At 41.5% G+C, this 15,614-nt stretch overlaps 1 protein-coding gene across 10 annotated transcripts in view; it reads left to right on the top strand.

Annotated features, from left to right (window-relative positions):
* IPO11 (importin 11) overlaps positions 1 to 15,614 on the top strand; it is a 317,498-nt gene that overhangs the window by 143,115 nt on the left and 158,769 nt on the right. For all 10 annotated transcript variants that reach the window (XM_025204020.1, XM_025204018.1, XM_025204021.1 and 7 more), the window contains 2 exons: positions 1,703 to 1,782; positions 6,080 to 6,160. In XM_025204020.1, the coding sequence (XP_025059805.1) occupies positions 1,703 to 1,782; positions 6,080 to 6,160 (161 nt within the window). The remainder of the gene's footprint in view (positions 1 to 1,702; positions 1,783 to 6,079; positions 6,161 to 15,614) is intronic.

Here is a 15,614-nt window from a genome sequence, read left to right as displayed (position 1 = left end):
CCTCTGGTGTAGAGTTCTGAGTGAATAAAAGAGTCTGGATTCCACCTTCCCCTCAACTGGTTCTCATCTCTAGAACTTTTAATATTATATAGTGACCTCAGGGCTCTTCTTGTTACTGCTGCTTCTATACTTTGGGGGTTATGTATTTATTTATTTATAATTTAAAGTAATTAATTTCCTTTTCTTTATTTAAAAAAAAGTGAAGTAAGGGTGCCTCCAGAACACAGAACTGTGGATGTCTTATGTCAAGGATCCTTTACCACTGATGGTGAAGAACCAGTGGTCAAGCTGGCTACTTCCTTAGGGAAAATATAGTTGTTTTTTTTTTAAAGCAACGGAGTTCTGCGTATGTTGCTTTTGAAAGTGTTAATGTTTAATATTAATGTTTAAATATTCCTTTCCAGTACAAAGAAAGCTCTTAAAATTTTATAAAGGTGGCTATTAAACTGCACTCCTAAAATGCGCTACTAAATCTAGAATGTAGTTGGGCTGGAGTGTTATTGTAGCTGTGATGGTACAAGAAATATGTGAAAAGCAAGGGTTTTCTTGGTGGTATCTTTTATTTGGCAATTGTATATTTGGGAGAGAAATTAGAGAAACTTTCAAGTACAAAGTGCCCTTCCTCAGGTTTAGGACAGAAGTAGGTACAATCTAATCTAAATATCAGATAAAAATAATAGCTGGTGCTTGGATAACAATCTTGATCCATGCTTACATTTCAAAGAACTTCAGTTCCTGTAATGTAAGCAGGAGTTATTTGGACTGATCCTGCCCGTCACTTTTCAGGTGGATTCCTGGTTAGATTAAAGCCACTGCATGGCCCTAAGTCTGTTTTACCCTTGGGAGTTCTGCTATGCTTGATTGTGGCCGGGATGAAAGTTGCTAAGGGGAAATTTCAAAGAGTACCACAGATCCCACTGGTGAATATTCACACGGCCAGTCTGTCTTATTCATAAACAGACATTTTTATACCTTTTATAAATTACCTTTTTATAAAATTACCTTTTATAATTTTCCTTCTGAATTACCATTGCAAAGAATAACATTTTCCTAAAGAGCTTGCCACTTATCCCCCTCCTGTGCTCACACCACCATTATATTGCAGTGGCCAGCAATGTTTTTTCTGGTGGCAGGCTGGAACGACCCAGCGTGGCTCTGTGGAGGGCTAGTGATAGGACCTGGCTGCTACCATTACTTCTCCCCACTGCCTAGCTGAAGAATGGGTGAAGCTGTCCTTTGCCCAGCTACAGTGCAGCTTGACTGAAAACCCCCTGCAGCCAAATGTTTCTGAAAATGCCAGTATCCAATGGCTCTGCAGACCTGATCTGGTCCATGGGGCATAGGTTACCAATCCCTGTTATGTTACACTATTTGTGTTACTATACGAGCCCAGATTTATTCCCATTTTAATTTTTTGGAATATTGCATTTGTTGACAAGGTGCCTTGTCCCAAAGTTATAGTTGTAAAATGACTTTGTGTTAGGAATATGAATACAGGAATATGAATACAAAATTATTGTTTTATATGAAAAGAAACTACAGGTAAGTAATTTTGTGATGTAATAAAATAAGAGGGAAATAACCACATGTAAACATCATATGCAAGAAAAGATTATTTTAAGAAGTGAATTATTTTCCTCTACATCATTGTAAGTTGATTTGTTAGTAATACACCAAGTGATCTGCCAATTTTATTTTGCAGAGCTAAGTTCAGAAAACCTCAGAACCTGCTTTAAGATCATCAATGCCTACATTTTTTTATCCTCTCCTGAATTTCTACAGGTATGTGGGAAATTCATGTTACTTCTTTTTTTAAGCTTGGTATTCACCATCTAACTTTGATAGCTTATGCCCTAAGACTTTTGTCCTCCTTTTGATATCAGATCCTAATATCTATAACATCTTGGTGTAGTAACTGATTCAAAGCACTTTATGGGCACTCAGTAAAATAAAATTCACTGGGGTCTGATCTTTTTGGCAGATGGGCCAGAAATTAGCCTCATGACTCCCTCCCCCGACCACAAATGTCTCTCCTATCTTTTTCTCCCACTCACTTCTCCCTGCCCTGTGCTCTCTGCCTGATCTGCTGCTTTGTTTTCTGCATTCTGCTCTAATATCGGCCTGTTTCCTCCCAGTCTGCTATATATGGACATTGTTTGTACCAGCAGAATCCCTGTTCTCCTGGTAGAAACCAGAAGCATGCAGATGCTCAAACTTTTTTCTCCTGAAGCAAAAATAGCAGCTCTGGGAAAAAATAACCTTACAACCACCAGTTAGAAATCAGTCCCAGGAGACTGAACATCTGCACACTTTCCCCTGGCTTACCTCCTCCTGGGGTCCAAGAGGAAGGGAGCTGGGGGAGGGCATCTGTGCCTTCCAGGGGCCAGGGTCACCCTGGTTTTGATAAAGGGCAGGGGGCAGCTGCTCCCATCTGTCTTATAGACTGGGAGGGGAGGAGCAGCTGACAGCTGCTTCTCACCTGCTTATCACTCCATAGTTCCTTGTGTGAGTAGCGGGCAGGGTATTTGATGTACTGCTGCCTCCTCTCAGCTGCTGATCACTAGGACACAAGCACAGAGAACAGTGCAGCTCCCTACCTGCCTCCCCACTGCTCCCCTACTCCCCATCCCTTCCCCATTGCTCATCTAAGTTGCTGAAAGGTGGGAGGCAAGGGCAAAACAAAGCCCCAAGAGCCAGAACAAGACTTAGGGAAAGCCTTCATACCCCTAGTTCCTGACCGCTATGGCTTTCAAATTGCCATCTGCACCACTCAACAGAGAAGCAGCAGGAAGCAAGGAGAAGCTGGTTGAGCTGGGATTTGGGCTCAGGGAAGTTCTTCCCAGGATAGCAGGTTAAAGACCCCACCACCTGCCTCTCACACTAGAGTTCCACTGGGATCTGAGTGGAAGGAGCAATACAGCAAGCCCCCTGCTTGCTTCTTAAACCAGAGTCACTGGTGTGAGATGCAGACAGGGGGCTTTGCCTGGTTGCTCCAGTTCACTTAGAAACAGAGGTGAACTGAAGGAGCCTGGATCACCACATCTGGGGAAGGCGCAAGGAGCAAGGGAGAGAGGATGGCTGCAGGCTGAATGTTTTCACTGCTCCCTCTCCCAGAACCATTTCTACCAGTGGAAACATTCCACCATTAGAAATGATCAAGAAGTGACATATGCAGACAGAGGCTTTGTGGTCACCCCTAAAGTAGTTGATGATAGTTCCCAAAAGTATAGAGTATCATATTAAATTTTATTTAGAATGTTTTACTTCCCTTTCTATTTTATTTTGGTTTGTAACTCAGAGGTTATATGCTCTCTTGTATCTTCCACTGCTATTTCAGAAATAGATATATTTTTAATCCCAGTGTAGATTATTAAAATTACCTAATATACTGCTGAAATTTTGCCACATATTCATCCATGCTTTATTGGGATGCAACCTTGGTATTTTAATAACATTAATTATATTTTTTATATAATCAAACATTATGTGATCTTATATGGTTCTCAAATAGTGAAATATGACAATAAAAACAGTCATCTGTTTGTTAAGCTTTCTTTTGTACTGTGAGGAAAGCAAACCAGACTTTTTTTTTGTTAGGCTTGAAATAAGAGCAATATCACTTACATGTGTCTTTTCTTTCGGCAAGAAGAAGAAAGTTGTAAGATACAGTTTAGGTTTTATGCACCTTTTAATCTAGATTTGCTGCTTTATGGACTAGGAAGTTTGGTTTGGAACTCGCACAATTTAGGTGGTAGTTTTTGCTAAACTATAATGTATAGTAATGCTATAGCTATAAGCAGAAAGGAACATTAGAGTGTTAAGTAGAATTTATATTTGACCGGGTTGCTATTCATATAACATTTTGGGGACTATAGTATAAATACATTCTACTTTTCTACCCAGTGTCTGGTTTAAAATTTTATATTTTACTTATATAAATTGTTTTTTAATTAGAGTTTAAGTGCCTGGAATCTTTTCTTAGTTGGAATATTAAAACAAAAGTTTTTTGTTTTTTTTAATCTAGACCATTATCTCTTTAAAGCAAGGTTGAAATTTCCAGAATTTGTAGCTGTAGATTTACTACTTTTGTGACTTGATTCAGTGGTGGGATTTTATGATCACTATAGGAGGAGTTTAATGAAAAATAAAAGTACTGGTGCAAATCTTGATTTCTATACAATGGTAATTGTTTCATTTCTTGATTACAATGATATTTGTAAGGAAGTATAGAATTTAAATGAATATTGTTAATCTTATATGAGACAGGATTCTTGAAAAATCTTAGACTAGATGTGCAGAATTTGTTGAATGCACTTGCTTTTAAAGAAGACGCATCACACATTGCTTCTGTTAAGTATCTGAATTTCAGAAATGCTGTCACATCTTGCTTCAGTAGTTTGTACCTAAGAATTATTCACTACATTTGTTAATAGCAAAGGAACACTAGCAAATTATTAAACCGATATTTTAAAATCTAAAATATTTAATTTAATCTAAAAAATGTTTTATCTTTGTCATCTAAACATCATATTTCCTAGATTCACCACATGGTTCTTTTCAGTGTGGTCATATCAGCAACAAATCAAATATTAGTTTGGTCATGGAAATGAATAAATATAAAGCTGTAATCTGCTTTAGATCAGAATTAACATAAACTACTCTGAAATATGTGCTGTTCTTAAATATCTATTCTTGTTTGTAAATAAATCTGAGCTCAGAGTTAGGATTACATTTACTGGGGCTGTGAATAACAGTAACTCCCACTGATTTAAGAGATTGAGAGAGATGCATTGTAGTGAGATGTAGCACATCTAGAGCAGGGCTGTCCAACTGGTGGCCCACAAAGGTTTAGCCTGCTGGCTCCTTCCCAACCACCACTGTTTACCCCTGCTGTTGGTTCTTTCACAGCTGCTAGGTTCTTCAAGCCCCCCTGCCTTCCTCTGGTGTCTGCTTCCTAGCTCCTGGGGGCAGAGCAGCACAGCAGGTGGGGGCCAGGGTCCCCATTCTGCATGTGCAGTTGGGGAACGGGCTGGGCTGCTCACACTGTACACAAGAGGCAGGAACCAGGCTCCCTGGCAGGTGGTGCCATAGCTGGGAGGGTAGGGCGTGCTCTGGGTGCCACGGGGGAGCTAGGCTACATTGCTGAAGGAATGGGGGGTGGTCTCCTCCTGCAGCATGTGTGGCCAAAGGGCTGGTAGGGGCTGTTAGGGGGTTGTCCTGTGTGGCCTGTGTGAGGTGGGGGAGATCCAGGTTGTCCCTGCAGCACACGTGCCTGGGAGAGGCTGTCTAGATGGCATGAGCATCAGGGGGAAGGGGAACAGGCTCAGTGGGGTGGTGCAGGGCATACTAGCCTGTCTACGTGGTGGGGGTGGCAGGACTGGCTACACAGCGAGCAGCCCCCAATCTGTGGCATGTACCTTATGCAGCTCTAGGGACTGCAGCCAATGCAGTGTGTTGCTCCAAGAAGTTTGACAGCTCTGATCTAGAGGTTTGTAAAAATTAACAGTAGGTTACTGATAGGAATGGCAACTGAGAAATATTTTGGAGACAGAGACTAGTAAGTTGCGAGGAAATGAAGATTTGGAGGAAAGAGAGAGTTGTATAGAAAATGTCAGAAAACAAAGTGGGGAGCAATAAATGATAAGAAGAAAAGAGAAAAATCCTTACTTCTAAAAAGAGAATATGGAAGAGGAAGAAAAGGGAAATGAAAGAGTCAATGTCATGCTTTATCTTAAGAGAACATCTTTATTCATTCTTTGTTCAGTTGCTATTCCAGATTAGCTACACTGTACGCTGTTTTATTTTTTCACCCTAAGTCTAATGGGTCCTTTTAGATTTTTTTTTGAGGTATACAATAATGTACTACTTTTTGATAATTAAGAATACCATGCAATTTAAATGTAAATCTTGATTTGAATGCAAGAATTGCTGCAATTTCTACAGCTTTAGTTTAAAAAAAAATCACTGGGAATTGCAATAATAAGTGAAATTCAGTATCGGGGGGGTTTGCTTTTTATATAATAACATGTTAATTATACATGTTATAATACGTTTCATTTTGTTTCTCATTTAATTTCAGATGTATGCAACTGACCTGTGCCAGTCATTCTGTGACCTCTTAAAAGATATAACTACTGAAGGTCAAGTTCAAGTGCTAAAGGTAGTATATACTGCCACCTTTAAAAAGAATTTGGTCTTCTACTTCCATTTATTAACTTTTCAAAAATCTTTTATTAGGAACAAAAAGCATCTATAATACTCACTGATGACCCTAGTTGATGTTAGAATATGTCTATGTTGCTTTAAAGTAGCAAGTATTAGGGGAAGCACAATAAATAATTATGTGATTTATAAACAGTACACTTAACATGCACATAAAGCACTTTTTAGGCTTTGAGACAAAATAAAATGTGGATATCTGAGGGGGTATTTTATAGTTGTAAAGTTAAAATAATATCATAGCACTCAGGCTAGTACTTGCTGTCCCTTCTTACTTACAGTGGATTTGCTTCTTTTCAGTAAAAGTATTGATTAATAAAGAGAAATCCTAGAAGGAGAATTAAACACAACAGAACACCAAAGTGCAGGTCTGAAGATCAAAAACGAAGTTTATAATTGTCTGTCATAAAATTACTTCATAAAATGCCCATGACAAGAAGCCAACGGTGCCTTTTGGCTAGACCATTTTAACCATTGGTAACCATATGTAAATATCAATGCAGGGATCTGACATTTCAGATGTGAATATAAAAGGTCCTTGCAGATATTGCATCATTCATGTGTTAGTGGCATAATAAATTGTAGTATGCCTTGTATTCAAGCAAGTTATGGCATGATAAAATGAGAAACTAACCTCACCATTTTGAGAGACAAACCTGGGAGTGGTCAGCTGCAGTACCGCAAAGATGTTTGTAGAAGTCTCAGAATCCTACTCAGATTTATTTGTTCTCTGACATGGTAAGAGAGAGTGTGTATAGAAGTTGAATGGATTGTGCCATATGTTTTACTATAAAACAACTGCAATAAAAATTGTTCACTACACTGTAAATTTCAACATTCAAATAAAATAAAAAGCTTTTTAGTCATCCTTGTTTAATTTAAGCTAACATTACATATTTGGCATCTTCAGAAAGCTAATCAAAGTAGTTTGATTGTAATTGCAGCTCATAATAGAGATGTATTGTATAAAATGCAGTTCTAAATAGGAAGATAATTAAGGTTAGGTGGGTCGAAGGACAACAGAGAGGTGCCCACTTATAACTACAAAATAAAATAACAAAAATTTAGTTACAGCTCATATGTGGAAAGAAATGTATTATTTCGTTCTTAAACTTGATTCAGAATTTGGTTACTTTTTATTTTACATTTCATTATTTGGATTGAAGTACAATATTAAGAAACTTCATTTAATCAAGAACTGGTTAAATTTATTTCTAAATTTAGAGCATTTATTCATACATTATAAATGTTTCTAAATTAAATATTTAAAAATAATTAATTGTGCCTACCATTCTAAAAGCCTTAGGTTTCTTTTCATGCCTACACTGTACAGACCGTGTCTAATCCTTTGAGTTATATGGACAATGAGAACTCTTGCAGCTGCTTTCCTTTCTGTAAAATCCAGAAATAATATTGGCATTTATTATTTGCTTAATATACCAAAATTGTGCAAAAAGACTGCCCCCAGTTACATTATTTTGTGCTAACAACATATATAACTAGAAAATATTGGAAAAGATTTATATAATCAGATAGTCTAGTGGTGTAGATGCTGAGAGCTACTAATAATTCTGATAAAAATGAATGTATACTTTGCTCTGAGCCAAGATTATCAAGTTTATACAGCTCTGTGGGCTGGATGAGCATCCCTGAATCAGTCTGCAAGGTGAGGCTGAGCTGGGACCGACCACCTGTGGAGCACCTATGGTGCTGGGTCCAGTCCCATGTGCAGCCCATGCCATCCCCAGCGCTTCCTGTGCACACAGCCATCAGGGCCAGCCTGGGGTGTCTGCAGTCTGCAGCATGCAGGCTAGACCTGGCACTGCTGGCAGCTCTGGGTTTCAGATCTGGATCCACATGCCAGGGGCAGCACACGCCCCATGCTGGCCTTGGGGACTGCATGTGCAGCAGTCCCCAGAGCTGGTACCAGGCACATGCTGAATGTGGTGTTCTGCTGTACCTAGAGCTAGCAGGTAGGGCTGGTTGGTGGTGTGCCTCATACAGCATGTGCCTTCTGCTGTGTCCTACGCAGTGTGTAGAGCTTGTCTGCTTGAAGCACATGAGCTGAATTTAGTTCTGTACACTACACCAAGGGCCCAAGGTGCAGGCTGCATGCGACACACTGGACTGACCCCCTGTGCTGCTTGCAGTACCAGGTTCAGCTTAGGTGCCACAGGCAGCACATGGGACAAGAATCAGCACATGGGGTTGGTCGTGATGCACAGGCCAGATCAAACTGCTCTGTAGCCTGGATCCGGCCTTTGGGCAATACTTTTGCCATCTCTTCTCTAAGGAAAGCCAAGAAAATTATTTTCTGAGGGTTTTGGTTTATTTTTTTTTTTTTTAAGTATTTTTGTACAGAACTCAGTATGAAGACTGGACTACAGAAGTTGTGCTTCTACTCTCCCTTCAGCCCTTCAGAAAGCTTTCTCCCCCCTACCACCCCATGCAAATAAATGTCTACACTGGAAGATTCCTGATAGTAGAGAGCACTTTTCATTTAAGTTCATCTGATTGATCCAAGTCAAAGCCTGGGACAGCGGATGAGCAGGATAGCCAGTTACACACTGGGCACAGACAGAAGTTACATTTGTCACATGATTGGCTCCCTGAAAGTGCTCTACAGCTTGCCATGACATATGTACATAGTTTCAAAGCACTTTAAAAGTGGCTAATCCCGCTATAAATTAACCTTCATCCAATTAACCCTCATCCAGGCGAACATCTGTTGAGTCGGGTAGCGGGGGTTGCTCAAACTCATGCCACTTTATACGAAGCACCATTTACAGTGGGGACCTGCACATTTGTCAGCACTCACTAAGCCCATACAAGCTTCATTGCTGCCCCTCTGACAGGCTTGTCCCTGAAATGAATGGCAGTTAACATGAATGAGCTGCGATTAGCTTACACTTCTAAGCAACACTGACGCGGGGGAGCAGGGAGGTGAGTATGTTTAATCCCTGGTACTTCAGAGGTTCTTAAAGTGGGTTGGTGAATTTTGGTAGAATCCTGGAACAAAAGACTTTTCCTTGGAAAAATGGGACATTTTTTCACACCCTGAGATGCTAGCCATACTTGAGTAGTTGTATTCAGAAGAAAGTTTATATTGAGATTGTAAACAATTAAATATTGGAAATGTACTTTCTGAGTCCTTCACTGGTATTTTTAAATTAGTGCCTTGAAATCAATTGTGTCACTACTGGGAGATAGAAGATATTGTTTTCCCTGTTTCTGCTTCTTTTACTGCCTTCCCTGCAACTCATAGGGCCATCAGTTTTATCACACTGGATAAGAAAAAGTAGCTCTGGCTGCCCCATATCTGCCTCATTCTTGGGTGTGAGAGCCTGGGTGGCTGCAATCAGTGTCAGCTGGGCTTGATGCCAAAGAAATAATGGACCTCCTTGATCTGTAATGGGGTCCATGCTATGCAACGTGTGCCCTTCCCCCATCTTTAACATGCATCTCTATATCTTGGTATATCACCTGCATTAGAGGTTGTAGGAAGGGAGACATCGGAGCTAATTTTGCTTGTTCTGTATCCACTGATTGACTACCCTATACCTGGGAAAGCCCCATCAGATGTGTTCTGTGTGATTTCTGCTACCTTTTTGCAGCCTAAGATGTATGAATGGAGTAGAGTGGGCCCAGTGACTTTTCTGAAGTACTTATAGCATCTTGACTTTTTTAAAATGTGTTTGGTGCGTTTGGCTTAAAAAGTCAAACACCATGTTCACCTCCTTATTTTGGATGGGTAGATAACTTTCTTTCTTTGAAACAAAAAACTTGAAGAAAATGCTTTATTTTGAAAATGGCACCAGTATTTTTGTTTCAAGAAATCTGAACTGTATTATTGAAGTGATAAATTATGCCCTTTTTAACTATGCATCTTTGTTTTAAATAAATCTTATTTCAGAGAATATTTGGAATAGTATCCAGTTAGAAAAACGATTTTAAATAAAAATCCTATTAATCAGCAACCAGCAAAATTCAGGTTGAAGAAAAGCCACACATGTAATGTTCACTTTTTGTATTTTTCTGCATTTTTTTACTGTTGAGATAGCTAGGAGACTTTGTTTTGGTACTATATGTCAACTGACATTTTAAAGAATGTAATTTGAATGAATTGTTTATGATTCATCTTGTGAACTACTGTGTTTAGGTTAAATGGCCCAGACCTCCATCCACAAACTTCCTTAATATCTAAACCTTCCAATTTTTATTAGTTATTTTTGTGCAGGTTTAAAAGTGTTTTCTAAAGGTTAAAAGTGTAAAATGGAAGTATTCTAGGTTTTTAGTCATTGAAGTACACACTGCGCTCCTTGAGTCATTTACAGATGTGTATATGGTGTCAGCTTACTAAATACTGAATTTCTGCCCTTGAAAATATTGCACTTAGCAGTATTCAAGAAAACAAAAGTGCTAGGTAGTCTTATTCCAGCTGACCTTGATTGAAGCAGCTACTAGGGGTGTGCAAAATGGTCCACTTCTGGGTCTGCTGCCAAGCGTGCAGGGGAGCCCTCCATGCTCCTGTGGGATGCTCCAGCCGCCCCACCATCGCAGCATTTACAAGCCGCCTGGTACCTTGAGGTATGTAGAAAAAACATTTAAACCTGTGTCTGTATCCAAATCACCGAATCTCTCCAAATCGATTTGGAGGGTTCCAATTTGATTCAGAGAGATTAAAGGGTCTTCTGATTTGATTCAGACTGGAAATTCAGCCACTGAATCAGGCCAAATCTCTGCCGAATTGAATCAGGGACTGAAACTTGCACAGCTCTAGCAGTTATTAGAGCTACAGTGGCCTGTATTGGGGCTGAGGGAAAGAAGTTCTGGGAGTAGTAACTTCTTGGATTTTTCCCTGCTTTTTTCCCAAAACTGGAAAAACGAATACTGAATCAGTTAGTAGTTTCTCTTTTAAACTTGCTCATAAAAAGTTTTATCTTTAAGTACTGCCATTGTATAATGAACGTGGCTACCCCATTTTTAGGCTGATTGTCTTTACACTTCACTGATGTCATTTTAGAATATCATGTTTCTGTTAAAATTTGGTTATTTTTTAAAATAGATGAACTTCAGATTTTATATTCCTATTGTTGTAATAATCTCCCTGACACTATTAAGGGGTAATTTAGTATCCTGAGTACCTGTGTGATATTTCTTTGTTCCCATTATCAGCTAGGAAAATCCAAGCACTGAGACTTTCTGATTGGCACAGACTAACGCACCAAAACTAAGATGCTGTTAGAAATACATATTAAAGCTGACATTTTCATTTCTGCTTTTTAAATGCAAGTCACTTCTCTATCAATATTGTTTTATATATTTGTCTGGAAGCTCTGCACAGTGTACTTATCACAGTTTGTCTTAATTTGTACTGACAAAAGAGAAATCAAAGACATGTCATGCTGAAGCTTCCAAGGATACGATTTTGTTGCACAATGCAGTGCAGTGTAGAGATATCCAAGCTAGATCTGAGCAGACTATTCTGGGTATTGGAAATGTTATAGCTCTGTTTGCATTGTACTTTCTAGACATTCCCAAATCTACCTCATCTTCTAATCTATTACAGTACTATTGTGTTTAATGGTACCTCACTGTTTAGTGTAAAATGAAACTTAGTGACTATGTCCTCACAGAATTTTTCTTGAAATTCGAGGCTAATCAGACTAAGTCATGGTTGCATCATTACAAGTTGTAAGCTACCATCTTTGGGGGGGAGTGTTTAAGTACTTAATAAGCTTTTTTCCCTCTTTCTCCCTGAAAGACTGATAGTGAGGGGTTCGAAGTGATTGTGTTGGAGGAAGAGATTCTAAGAGAATAAGTTATTTGAGAGGAATATGAAGTATTTAAATGTTTATACTGGGGACAGGATTGTGTTGATGGGGAAAGACACTGGAATGTGTCATGAATTCACAATATTTTGAGGTGTTCATGTAATATCATGTTTGGTTTCTTGAATTTGTTTTTTTTATGGCACATGTAGTCTCTGCGTCAAGCTGTATTCAGCCTTAGCATTATTATGGCTGTATGAATTGTGCTATTTGATATAAATGTAATTTTTGTTTAATATTTTGACCAAAACTATTTAATAGGGCAATGATTACTTTAAGTATCCACCCCTATTAAATAGTTTTGGTGAAGTAATCACTGAGACCCCTGCCAGATGTGCAGATCAAGGTATAATAGGATCTGATGCATCATCGACACAGTTGTGCTTTCTGCCATGCCACACATGTATGGCAGGAGGCATGGTTGTGGACCTGAGCATCAGATCCCATCACAGCTTTCTGCTGGTGCTCCCTGATCCTGGGCTCCCCCTGCACTGCGAAGGAGCAAACTCCTGTGTCTGGGAGCCCCCTCAGCTGATAGGGCTTCTAGCTGTGGGGGTACATCATGTGGTTCTGCAGCTAAGAGCCCCATCAGCTGCAGAATCTCAGCTGCTGGAATGCATGGTCCTCCTTTGCAGCTGGGAGCAGGATCAGCTGATGGTGCTGTGCCCCTCTGGCTGGGAGCCCAGATCAGCTGGCAGGACTCCCCACCATGAGAGCTCATGCCGCACCCTCAGCTAGAGGCCCTGAGCCACTCATGTTTCATAGTAGCTAGTGTCAGGAGGGTCCTGCCTGACCAACCTGATTGCCTTTTATGACCAAGTAACTAAATCCTTGGATGATGGTGTTGCTGTGGACGTAGTCTGACCCCCTGCCACAGGCAGGAATGAATGCTGGGTTCACAAGACCCAGACAGGTGATCGTCCAACCTCCTCTTGAATATGCCCAAGGTAGGGGCGAGGACCACTTCCCTGGGAAGTTGGTTCCAGATTTTGGCCACCCTAACTGTAAAATATTGCCTTCTGATCTCTAACCTAAACCTATTCTCCATCAGCTTATGACCATTGTTCCTCATCACCCCAGGTGGTGCTGGGGAGAAAAGGGCTCTACCTATTTGCTGTTGATCGCCCCTGATGAGTTTGTAGGCAGCCACCAGGTCCCCCCTCAGCCTCCTCTTGCCGAGGCTGAACAGGTTCAGGTCCCTCAGTCTGTCCTAGGGCCTGTCCTGCTGCCCTCTCACCAGGCGGGTGGCCCTCCTCCAACCCATCTACTCTCGGTGCGCCCCATCAGCCAATTTTTTACCCATCCACCTGTGTAGGCATCAATGCCACAGTCAATTTATTAATGAGGATGGGGTGAGAGACTGTCAAAGGCCTTCTTAAAGTCTAGAAAGACTACGTTCACAGAGACACCATCATCCAAAGATTTAGTTACTTGGTCATAAAAGGCAATCAGGTTGGTTAGGCAGGACCTGCCTTTGATGAACCCATGCTGATTGCCCCTGAGCATGATCTCCCCTGCAGGCCCCCCACAGGTGTACTCCTTGTTGATTCTCTCCAAGATCTTCCCGAGTACTGAGGTGAGGCGTACAGGCCTATAGTTACTTGAGTCCTCCTTTCTCCCTTTCTTGAAAATTGGGACCACGTTAGCCAGTTTCCAATCTCCTGGCCAGATGACCACGAATGCTCATACAGCTGGGCCAAGGGCTCCGCAATGACCCCTGCCAGCTCCCTCAACACCCTTGGGTGGAGGACATCTGGACCTGCAGATTTAAAAATGTCTAGCCCTTCCAGAAGATCCCTGACTACATCTGCACTGATTGAAGGCCTGACAGAGCTATCCCCGAGATTGTCCCTACCTCTGGTAGGTGGGATTCCCAGTCCCTGTTCAAGAAAACAGAGGCAAAGAAACTGTTAAAAATATCAGCTTTCTTGTCTGGTGTAGCCACAAGATTATTGTTTGCATCTTGCAGGGCCCCTACATTGCAGGGGCCCTACATGTGCACGGTGCCCCCATGTGGCTGGGAGACCCATTGGCTGAAGTGACTCCTAGCCCTGGGGCACACCTGGCTGCATGTTCAGTTAGTGGCATGATAGAAACCAGCCACAAAGTTATTACACATTTTAGTGGAATAACTACATGGCTCATTCCTCGTTTTATGATGCCATTAATTGCTCTAATGTGTGACGAGATCGCTATTTAAGACATGATTAACTGCTTAATCATATCTTAAGTGTAATGGGTGGCAGGGGCCTGAGAAATAGCATCTGATATGGGTAGGTTTAATGATTGCCCTTGTAAACCTGGTCTGAAGCATGTAAGCCAGGCCATTTAGGATAATGATGAATTTACCCAGGAAAAGCAAAAGCCTCTGGTAAGAATGCCATCAGTTTATTCAGGGAAGGACATTTCTTGCAGTGGGAAAATTAAGTGAGCGACAGTATCTTGAAGCTCCTGGATCAATATTCTTTATGTCTGAAAGGATGTAGTCATAATTAGATCAAGAAAGACTTCTTATGCTGGTAAACAGAGACACTTTTGGGGGCAGGAAGTTATATGCATAATGTGCGCTCCCCAAGAACCTGATAGTTAACAGATGTACATTTCCAGATAAGAAACCATACTTAAGCTTTACCTTGTGAGCAAGTTTTTGTCCTTAGTTTCTTGTGGGCATAGGGAAATACTGAGACTGTCAGCCAGTGGGTTGAGTAAAGCAAGCTGATGGGAAATTGGACACCCTGGCAGGGAGGTCAGAGATAGAAGCTGCTTTCTGACCTGTTGAGTTAAGTAAGAGCTGTATTCTTGGGTTTAAGAAGCAGGGTAGGAATAGGTTGTTGTTCTGATATTTTCTTTTGCTGTATCTCGACATATGGTTACTGATTTCTTATGCTTGTTTTTTCTTATGCTTTTTTTTTTTTACTATATTTACTCGAATCCAAGATGGGTTTTTCCCCCCTCAAACAATGTGGGGGTGGGGGAGCGCCTGCTCCCCCACCCCTTCCCCACCATACCTTTGCTGGCTCATCACCTGCAGCCTGCGCCCCCACCCCGCCACCTCTTCTCCCCTTACCTTCTGCTCCAGATCCAGGCCTGACCTGGCTGGGCTGGGAACTGTCCCTGCTTCCTGTTGGCTGGGATGAGGGAGAAGATCTGCTGCTGCTACTGACTGCCCTGTGGGGGCAGAGAGGCAGCAGAAGGTAAGGGGGGGCAGGGAGTAAAGGGATAAGCATAGCTTAGCGGGGCAAGAGGTGGGAAGATGGGTGCATGTGCAGGCACAGGGGGAGCAAGGGGAAGACAGGCAAGGAGTTGGGAGTAGGCCTAGGCAGGAAGGAGAAGATGGTGGGAGCATAGGCACAGACCCTGGAGGCAAGTTGTGGGGGTGTCAGGCGCAAGGGTGGGTACGAGTAGCAGGGGTCAGAGTCAGGCACAAGCATGGGAGGCAAGAGGTAGGAGGGTAAGCTGCAGGGGGACTAAGCAGTGCGGGGCATAGGCACAGAGGGGCAAGCTGCAGGGGGCAAGGGCATTGGAATAAGAGACAGAGGTCCAGCCCTTTGTTCCCTGCTACTG

Source organism: Alligator sinensis, unplaced genomic scaffold (assembly GCF_000455745.1).
Source record: "Alligator sinensis unplaced genomic scaffold, ASM45574v1 scaffold862_1, whole genome shotgun sequence".
NCBI classification, from domain to species: Eukaryota; Metazoa; Chordata; order Crocodylia; family Alligatoridae; genus Alligator; species Alligator sinensis.
The sequence above is the reverse complement of the archived record's forward strand: the minus strand, read 5'-3'. Positions and strand labels throughout refer to the sequence as shown.